The sequence below is a fragment of the Rattus norvegicus genome, chromosome 10 (genome assembly GCF_036323735.1).
Source record: "Rattus norvegicus strain BN/NHsdMcwi chromosome 10, GRCr8, whole genome shotgun sequence".
NCBI lineage: Eukaryota > Metazoa > Chordata > Mammalia > Rodentia > Muridae > Rattus > Rattus norvegicus.
Window position 1 is genome coordinate 82,706,419 of NC_086028.1, and position 10,767 is coordinate 82,717,185.

A 10,767-nucleotide genomic window follows, 5' to 3' on the forward strand; every position below is an offset into this window, starting at 1 on the left:
TTCTATTCTAGCAGCCAACTGTACAAACAGCCCGTGCTCCTGGGACAGGTCTCTCTTGGATGTGAGATCAGCAGATGGGAGGTTTGTCCATCAATACTAATCTGCATTTATTTAAAGAAGGAATCCAATCAGCAATCACAGAGGGCGGGGAGACTTCAGGTCCAATTTAAAGGAACACTAGAAAGAATGATAATTTTACCACAGGCAAAGACATCCTGAAATGACCTAACCTGCTGGAATTGTAAAGACAACAATATGAATTTTCCTGCTTTAAATTCTTCCTGGAACAACGCCAAATATGTATATAATTCGTGGCTGATATGCTATAATTTGAGTAATAACATAGTGTTAAAACATTCTGGCTTTCTCAGCAAAGTAGAAGTACTACTTAGGAATAACATAAAATCACTCTGAATTAGGGTTTAAAAAAATCAATAGGGAGGGGCTGGAAGATGGCTCAGTAGCTAAGAGCACTACTCTTCCAGAGGTCCTGAGTTCAATTCCCAGAAACCACATGGTGGCTCACAACCATCTGTAATGGGATCTGGTGCCCTCCTCTGTGTGTCTGAAGACAGTGACAGTGTATTCATATATATAAAAATAAATAAATCTTAAAAAAATAAGTAAGGAAATCTCTTCATGGTTCATATCCTTTTGTTTTAAAAGAATGGACTTTTGTCCCTATAAAGGACAGTTTAAGCACAGATAAGTTAAAACAAAACTGGATTAGTGAAATGAAATTTGCTTCAAACAAATGCTACAGGTAACAATCTCGTCATGTTAGTTAATAATGGGCCATGTGTTGATGTCCCAGATGAGCTGACATCAGGAAGGACGGCAGCCTTCCAATGTTCTTTATATTCATTTAACCCTTTAACCAACAAAGGCATCATAGGACCTAAGTGTAAGAATGCTCACCAGAGAAAAGAGGTCATTCTGTAATCCAAGCCGATCCACTGGGGGCAGAGAAAGGTCACGAATGCCTGGTAATAAACTTTCCAGCATAGCAGAGCTGTATTGGGTTCGATAAAACCCAACTGTTCCCAGGTTTAGCTGAAAAGAGCCAATACATACTATTAACGATTTCTTTCTCCTTGCTTTTTGTCAGACACGTTCTCTTTATGTAATCCTAGCTGTCCAGGAACTCAGTATGCAGAACAAACTAGCCTCAAACTCAAACAGATCTGCCTGCTTCTGACCCCTGAGTGCTGGGATTAATGGTAAGCAGGACCATGACCAGACTCCATTTTCTTTCTTCCTTTTTAATTTTTAAAAATTATTTAATGAGTGTTCTGCGATTACACACACCAGAAGAGGGAATCAGATCCCGTTACAGATGGTTTGAGTCACTATCATGGATGCTAGGAATTGAGCTCAGGACTCTGAAAGAGCAGCCAGTAGTCTTAAGCCCCTAGCCATCTCTCCAGCTCTAGAAACTCCATTTTAAAAACATATTTTTGGGGCTGGAGAGATGGCTCAGTGGTTAAGAGCACTGACTGCTCTTCCAGAGGTCCTGAGTTCAAATCCCAGCAACCACATGGTAGCTCACAACCATCTGTAATGACATCTGATGCCCTCTTCTAGTGTGTCTGAGGACAGTGACAGTGTACTTATATATAAGAAATAAATAAATCTTAAAAAAAAAAGAAAAAAGGTATTTTTGAGTGGGTACACTGGTCAGCCCGCACTACATGCTGAGTTCCAGGGCAGCTATAGCTTCATAGCGAGACCCTGCTCCCAAAAACAACAACAACAACAATGCAAAACAAATAAAACAAATTGGGGGTAGTGATGAGGTTCAAACTCATGGATCCCTACATGTTTCCCATGTAGTTTCTCACTGAACTAAGTCTTGTCTCGAAAAACAAACAAATATAGGTAAAATAAAATAAAATAAAAGTTTTCTACATAGAAGTATGGTAAAAATGAGAGGTGGAGAGTTTGCTCAGTGGTTAAGAGCACTGACTCCTCTTCCAGAGAACTTGGGTTCAAATCCCAGAATCCACTTGTCAGCTTACAATTGTCTTTACCTCCAGTTTCAAGGCATCTAACCAGGGCTGGGGATTTAGCTCAGTGGTAGAGCGCTTGCCTAGCAAACACAAGGCCCTGGGTTCGGTCCCCAGCTCCGAAAAAAAGAAAAAAAAGAGAACCCAAAAGTCAAGGCATCTAACCATGCATACATAAGACCAATGCACATAAGACAAGAATAAATAGGGCTGGAGAGATGGCTCAGCGGTTAAGAGCGCCGACTGCTCTTCCAGAGGTCCTGAGTTCAATTCCCAGCAACCACATGGTGGCTCACAACCATCTGTAAAGAGATCTGATGCCCTCTTCAGGTGTGTCTGAAGACAGCTACAGTGTACTCATATATAATAAATAAATAAATAAATAAATAAATAAATAAATAAATAAATAATTTAAAAAAAGACAAGAATAAATAAAAAAATTAAAACTAATTAAACAATTGTAGTCCAATTATTTTCAGTCTCCTTTTATCTTTTACTATAGGAACAATATCTTTATATACTTAATTATAATTATAATCACATCATATATAACTTTTTATAATTTATGAAAAAATTCTATATTGTTACTTAATTTTCAAGATCATAATTTCAAATGCTAATATATTTCAGAGTATATTTTAAATATTAAAATAGAAAATGGTTATTTCTTAGCAACTAAAATTTTGGGATAACCTATAATTTTAAGAAGAAATTGCGGGGCTGGGGATTTAGCTCAGTGGTAGAGCGCTTGCCTAGCAAGCGCAAGGCCCTGGGTTCGGTCCCCAGCTCCGAAAAAAAAAAAAAAAAAAAAAAAAAAAAAAAAAAAAAAAAAGAAGAAATTGCAGTAAGTATTTCTTTTACAAAGTAGAAAATAACTTACCCAGTAGTGTTTGCATATTTCAGTGACAAACAAATGTTTATAAATTTCTGCTCTCATTTGAGGGAAGTTATATAAGGGCAACACAGAACTGAGGCTAATACAGCTTTAGAACGGTAGGGCGGCTTGGGTGGTTTTTAAGACAGTCTCTCTGTGTACTCTGGCTACCCTTGAACTCACACTGTAGACCAAGCTGCCTTTAGACTCGCAGAGATCCACCAGAGCCTGGCTGTTTATGATGGAAGGCAACTGTAGCTGCAAGACTTCAGAGGTCATCGTCCCCAGGACACTGTTTACTCTTTCCTTTGTTTCCTTTGTCTGAAACAGCCTCACCAGCACATACTAGCCTCAAACTTTAATAAAATCCTGCCTCTACAGGTGTACATGACCAAACTCAGTCAACTTCTATTTTCCATTCTTTCCTTCTATCTGCTTAGAAATGTTTTTCCTTTGAAAATACTAGTCTAAATTAAAAATATACAATTCAGAGTCAGTCACAAAGACATAGGAATAAGAGAAATAAATCATTTCAAATAAAGTAAAAATAGCTATGCCATTCTAGACTCACCTTTACCCATTGGTCTGGTTTGACATTTTTCAAAACCACACTCATCTCTGGCTTATCCATTAGTATTTTCAGTTTAGCCTGGTTGGGATCTTCACTAGTTGAAATCGTGATAGGAACCATCCACTGAGGACAGTCTTCACCTAAGCAGGAAGAGAACAAACCGAAAACTTGGAAGACAAGGTTACACTCAAAGAAGCATGTGGTAAGGTAAACAAAGGACTGCCAGGTTGTAACCAAGATACACTCTCAACATTAAACTCTGCCTTTAGGTGACCTCAACACTATTAGTGCAAGGGACAAGATAAGATACTATCAAAATCACGCTCATCTAAATCACGCTCATCTAAAAGAGAATATTTTCCCCCTTTGCAAAGCAATAAAGACAGCAGTGACTCTACGGTTAATTTGAGGAGTCGATGTTCTAAGATGCTTGCATTAAAAGGCTCCCCCTCCAATCAAAACCAATCCCAGGACCCATTTATTTCAGCACGGAGGAGTCACATCTAAAAGCCAAAGCCATTGAAAGGTAGAGCCAGTGTCGTAGACATCAAACAGCAAGGCAGACTTTGTCTTAGTATATTAACAGAACTATTTAAAGACGGCACAGAATCAACACTAAATAAACCTGAATCTGGTCAGTATTAGTATGGATTCTAAATATGAGGGAGAAAATAGCAGTTGTGGCACCTCAGGATTTAATTGGACAGTAAAGCCCTAAACTGACTTGTTAGACTTATTTAAGTATTTTTCTCATTAGGCAAGGAACGCTGGGGATCAAATCCATGGCTTCCACTGGGAAGAGTAGTTCAATGTGGAAACAGTGAAGGACAGAAGGCCTCTTCATTGATATCTGAACACAGCATGACAGGGCAGTGGTGACAGAGAGGTAGGTGGATATATCCCTTCCTTACTGAAACTACTATTCTAAAAAGAAAGGAACCTTAGTGTCTTCAATTAAAATTAAATTGCCTGCTTAAAACTTCATAGGGCTTGATGACAAGCAGAGCTGCCTTTGAGAAGGCAGAAGTAGTTGGGAGGACAAACTGAGGGACTTCCACTTATTTGAACTCCCATTCTTCTAAACGTATTACATAGGTGACTGGGAGCAGCTTTCCCCCTTTTGTCTTCCTTTCTTTTTTTGTGGTAGTGGTGGTAGAGTGACTGAGACAAGGTCTCTAGACGCAGCCCTGGTTGTCCTGAAACTCACTCTGTAAACCAGGCTGGCCTCAAAAAAATCACAGAGACCTTCCTGCCTCTGCCACCCAAGGCCTGTGACTAAAGCTGTGCGTCACCACACCAACCTGACGGGGCAATTTAACCCCAGTCTCAGCTTTTCTTATGTGTAGAAGAGAAGCATTAGTGTACACTGAGAAAATAAAGTGAGAATCAACTACAGTGCCTAGGACATTAGTAGTAAAGACAATCATCACTAATTAATACTTATTAAGCTCAATCACTTTAAAAAAAAAACAAAAGCAAAAACTAACACAGTCCTCAGAGCACCAGTTTTCAACCTTTGGGTGTTGAATGACCTTTCATAGGTGTCACACATCAGATAGCCTGCATATCACATATTGACATTATGATTCATAATAGTAAGAAAATTAGTTATGAGGTAATAACAAAAATAAATTGGGGGTTACCACCACAAGAAGAACTGTATTAAAGGGTTGCAGCATTAGGAAAGTTGAGAGCCACTGCCTTACATTTCTTAGGTTATTCCAATCCTTTTTTTATTCTCTTTCAATAAGAGAGCTATGCATTTTATTATTGTTGTTTTTCAAGACAGGGTTTCTTTGTGTAGTCCTAAATGTCCTGGAACTCCCTGGCAAAACCAGGCTGCCATTAAACTCAGAGAACTGCCTGCCTGACTCCCAAATGCTGGGAATAAAGGTGTATGACACCCCAGCCTGGTGAGAGACACACGACTTTAAAGATTAGGCCTAGAGTGATGGCTCAGCAGTTAAAAACACTGACTACAGGGTTGGGGATTTAGCTCAGTGGTAGAGCGCTTGCCTAGGAAGCGCAAGGCCCTGGGTTCGGTCCCCAGCTCCGAAAAAAAAAAAAAAAAAAAAAAAAAAAAAAAAAAAAAAACCAAAAAAACACTGACTGCTCTTTCAAAGGACCAGTGTTCAACTCCTAGCGCCTACATTTTGGCTAACAATTGCCTATAACTACTGTTCTAGGGGATGTAATGTCCTCTTCTAGCCTCCTCAGGTACCTGCACATAGTTGGTACACGTACAGACAGGCAGGCACACACACATATATAAAATAAATAAAACTAGATCCAAAGTATACTTAGACAAATAATAAATAACATGTTTACTCTTATTTTGAAAACTACTTATAAGGAACCCAAATTTACTGATCAGTTCCCTCTTAGAGCATATTTGCTCACCGACATAAGGTCCGCTGGCACAGAACTTCTTTTGAGACAGCTTCAGCACTCTGTCATCTTCTACCTAAAGAAGCAAAGCATAGGCTGTAACAGTGGTTGATTTTGGGTGGAAGTGTTTCTGTGACAATACAGGCAGAGAAGCATTAACTTCTGCAATGAGATGAGCATACGAAGGAAGAGGAAGGAAAGGCACTCTTGAGGAGGGGCCATGAGCCGAGCCCCTAGCTAACAAGGAGCTGCTTTCAATTTTCTCCAGAGATGTGGCCCCTGCCATGTTGTTCATCTTCCAGTGATGGCCCTAGAGCCATGTACATGCAATGAAGTTTTAAAATTTATTTTTTATTTTTTTTATTTTTTTTTTGGAGCTGGGGACCGAACCCAGGGCCTTGAGCTTGCTAGGCAAGCACTCTACCACTGAGCTAAATCCCCAACCCCAAAATTTACTTTTAAATGTCTTAAAAAGAAAAAATGTAAAGGTAGGGGCGACTGCAAATCTAGAAAATCAAAAGCAATAGCTTATGTGTTTAAAGATACTCTGAGTAAGATGACAACTCAGCCGCCACGCAGTCCTCCCGCCATGCAAGCTCTAGGACCTGAGACCAATCCCTCACCTGTGTAAAACTGCTGTGTGACAATGAACACTGCAAGCCAGAGACATGGGATCCCTGGAGCCCGCTGTCCAGCCAACCTAGCGACTAACAGATCCCAGGTCCCAGGGAAAGGCCCTGTCAAACCCAAGGTGGAGTGCCCACCGACCTCTTTCTTTCACACACACACACACACACACACACACACACACACACACACACACACACACACACACCTCCACTGTGCCCTCACCCACCACCACCACAAATAGGTAAAAAGCCTTCCACAAATAGGTAGTCACTTGCCTCACTGCCCATCAATAAATGCATTCTGGGATGTTTCAAAGATCACACACTCTCACAGATCTGAACTTCCTTAAATCAAATGTAAAACTAAGTAAATAATGACTAGTAAGTAAAATAAGTACAAGAAACAGAATTGAAGTCCAAGCATAGGGGCACAAGCTTTTGACCTCATCCCTGGGGGAAAAGGCAGGCAGAGCTCTAGAAGGTCTAGGCTAAACAGGGAGACCCAGTTTCCAAAAAAACAAAACAAACAAGCAAGCAAACAAATAAGAAAGAAAAGGTACCAGGTTCAATATACAGCATCACTAAATAAATAAATGAATGAATAAAAGCTAAAAATAAAAATATCCAAGCTGAAGTCATGACTCAGCAGTTAAAACCGCTGGCTGTCCTTCGTTCCAGAGGACCTGGGTTTAATTCCCCAGTGTTCACACACCATCCAGCAACTCCAGTTCCAAGGGATCAATCCCCTCTTCTGGCCTTCCTGGTTACCAGGCACACACATGGTGCAGGGACATGCATTTAGGCAAACATCCATCCATATGAAATAATCATTTTTATGAGTTATGGATACAATGCATTTTAGAATGTAAGAGATCCTGGCCAGCTAGCACAACACAGTGATAATCGGCCTCTGAAAGAAGAAAAGTCTTTCTACATACACGCCCACTGGCTACTCTGAAATTCTCTATGTAGTGCAGGCTGGCCTCAAATTCTGAAGAACTCTTTTCTGCCTCTGCTTCCCAAGTCCTAAGTTCAATGGTGTGCACCACTACACCAGCAGCCTGCTAAGTTTAAAAGGGTGCTGAGCCTTAAAAAAAGAAAAGTAGTAACTAGTAGTCTGTATTAAGCATAATAGTTTTGAGAAATGAAATCCTCAGAGAAAAATCTATCATTCTTGTGTGCTAATACTCTCTTTGTTCTTCAAACTGTCTGGCTAGGTAGTCAAGGTGGCCTCAAACTCATGACTGCTCGTCTCCATCTAAATACAAAGATTACATGTCTGACACAGCACACCCGGCCATGCAAGGACTCTAACAGGTTTACCTGTTCAGCTTCCACATAAATGAGAGGGAACCCCATTTGTTTGGTCCAGGTGTTCATCACAGCGGCTATGGGTTTGCCACTGGCACTTTCCAAACTTTCCCAAAGATCCTCTAGAAGGTAAAGGAAAACAGTAACCAGAAATGTTTATTTCCTGTGTCAAATATTCACATACCTTTTAACATTGCATGGCTTACCAACTGTCAGGTCCATCACACAGAGACTCAAACAAAAGCTCTACTCGTAATGCTACAACAAAGTAAATTGTACTAAAAAGACTGTTTCTGGGGACTCAGTCAAATACTCGTCATACTAGCACAAGGTCATGAGTTCAAATCCCCTTCACCCAGCACCCATAAGAAAATTGGGAACATGAGCTGGGTGTGGGAGTGTGTGCCTTTAATACCTACAAAAGGGAGGCAGAGGAATGAGGACTGACCCAAGTTTGAGACTAGCCTGATCTGTATAGTGAGTTCCAGGACAGCTAGACTATGTAGGGAGATCCTGTTTCAAAAACAACAACAAAAAACTTTGTAGGGGGGGAAAGCTTTATAATCCTAGTACTAGGGAAACAGTGACAAGAGGGTTCTGTGGCTGGCCAGCTAGACTGGCCTAATTGGTTAGGGTCCAGGATCAGTGACACCCTTGAAAAGTAAGGTAGAGAGCAACTGAGGAAGCCATTCAACACTGACCCTCGGCTTCTGCATGCACACATACAAACAAAACACCTAGGTTTTTATTCTAAAATGAACTTATTCATTCTGATAAATAAGAAAATTAAAATTAATTATAAGACAAACAGAAACAAGTATAATCTCATTAAACATTCACTGACAGAGTTACTGACACTCATTCAATTAGTCTAAGTTTAAATATATTCAATGTGAATAGAACAGAAATAAACCAATTTGGTTTATAAACTTCACTGGTTACAGAGGGAAATCAAAATGGTAACATTAACGTATGTTATGCCTGAAAGGAAAGCGCATAAATGAAGTGCTCCCTATGCAAGCATGAAGTCCTGAGTTTAATCCTAGAACCACTTAAAAGCTGAGATTGTGGTGTACATTTGCAATCCCAGCCCTGGGGAGGTAAAGACAGGCAGAAACCCAGGGCTTCCTGGCTAGCCCTATAAGCCTACTTTTTGAACCCTGGGCCTTTAAAAATGGTGTGTGAAATTTGGGGGTTGGGTTAGAGAGTTGACTCATTGGCTAAGCACATACGGTTCTTGCAAAGAACCTGATTTAAGTTCTAAAACACTCACGCAAGGCTGTTTACAACAGCCCATAACTCCAGCCTCAGGGAGATCCGATACCTCTGGATTCTGGAGGATATATGTACTTATGTGACCATACCCCCTTCCCCTCCCCGCACAGGCACATACACATAATTAAAAATAATAAATCTTCAAACAATCAAACAGGCAAAGCAAAACTAGGGTGGAGTTTATAGGTAAAAGTGCTTGCTACAGAAGCCTAAAACCAGAGTCCCATTCTCACCTTTAATGACAGGAGAGAATAAGCTCTCAAATAAGTGTCCTCTGACTTCTGCATGCATGTTATGTATACACTGATGATTAAAAAACAAACAAAAGCTCACAAAAGACTAGCTGGTGACCTGGAAATGGCATTCATTATAGACCTTTAACCTCTACACTCATGTACACACACAAACACACACAAACACACACACACACACACACACACACACACACACACACTCCAAAGGCTGTTGCTGGGTGTGGTGGTGCATGCCCTGAATCTCAGCAATTAGGAGGTAAAAGCAAAAGGATCTGCACGTACAAGGAGAGCCCAGTCTACATAGCAAGTTCTAGGATAGCCAGGGCTACATAAGGAACCTGATTTTCAAAACCCAAAAAAATAAACAAACCAAAAATTAATTAGTATCATCAATATGTCCACCAAGTTCTAAAATAGAAAAGTACAGAAAATTAGGGAGATGACACTAAAAACATAAGCAAAGACTAAGTAAGGTACTCAGGGCAGTAGAGCTCACAAAGAGGTACAGCAGCACACGCCTGTCATCCCAGCACTGGGGAGGCAGAATCTCTGAGTTCCAGACCAGGCTAGTCTACAGAGTGAGTTCTGTAATAGCCAGGGCTAAGCAGAGAAACCCTGTCTAAAAAAATAAAAATTAATTGAAAGAAGGAAGGAAGGAAGGACAGAAGGACAGAAGGAAGAAAGGAGAGAGATGGAACAGAGCAAAGTACTAGGTTAGAAGGCAAATCAAAAAATTCTAATAGATCATAAAGTCATGAAGTCAGGCAAGAACAGTGGCAGGCGGTACATTTCTGCAAGAGGCTGAACAGGACCAACGGTGGCCCAAGCATATGGGAATGCCACAAACAGCTGGAATAAAAACAATAAACAGTTGGTCTTGCAGCTCAAAGTGCAGTACAATCATCATAAATGACCCTTCCTCTGTAGAACAACAGTTTAGCTCCAGCACCTCATGGTCTACTGCTGAGAAATCAAACTCGGGGTCTTTATCTGTACTTCTACTCCAAGTTACTGAATATGACCTTTGAGGGCAGGCTGCAGCTCAGTCTGGTACAGCATGAGCATTGTATACACAATGTCCTCAGTTTGATCTCCAGCATGACAAAAAGGTGAAAGTAAGGGTGCAGATAAAAATTAAAACAAGGGGCTAGAGAGCTGACTCAGCAGTTAAGAGCACTGGCTGCTCTTCCATAGGTCCTGAGTTCAATTCCCAGCAACCACATGGTGGCTCACAACCATCTATAATGGGATCCAATGACCACTTCTGATGTGTGTAAAAATCAGAGACAGCATACTTAAATATATGATTTAAATAAATCTTAAAAAATTTAAGAATTCAAAGATTACCTGTGGCAGCATTCTTTTGTTGGAACTTGGTTAAATACATATTCATTCCTTTCTTAAAGTCCTAAAAAAATACAATTTTAAATAAAAGTGAGTCAAATCTCAGAATTTATAG

At 40.3% G+C, this 10,767-nt stretch overlaps 1 protein-coding gene across 3 annotated transcripts in view; it reads right to left on the reverse strand.

The window, feature by feature from the left end:
• Npepps (aminopeptidase puromycin sensitive) overlaps positions 1–10,767 on the reverse strand; it is an 82,495-nt gene that overhangs the window by 18,550 nt on the left and 53,178 nt on the right. For all 3 annotated transcript variants that reach the window (NM_080395.1, XM_017597478.2, XM_039086657.2), the window contains 5 exons: positions 10,656–10,716; positions 7,792–7,901; positions 5,852–5,915; positions 3,452–3,591; positions 919–1,053 (listed from right to left, as the gene is read on the reverse strand). In NM_080395.1, coding sequence (NP_536320.1) covers positions 919–1,053; positions 3,452–3,591; positions 5,852–5,915; positions 7,792–7,901; positions 10,656–10,716 — 510 coding nt within the window. The remainder of the gene's footprint in view (positions 1–918; positions 1,054–3,451; positions 3,592–5,851; positions 5,916–7,791; positions 7,902–10,655; positions 10,717–10,767) is intronic.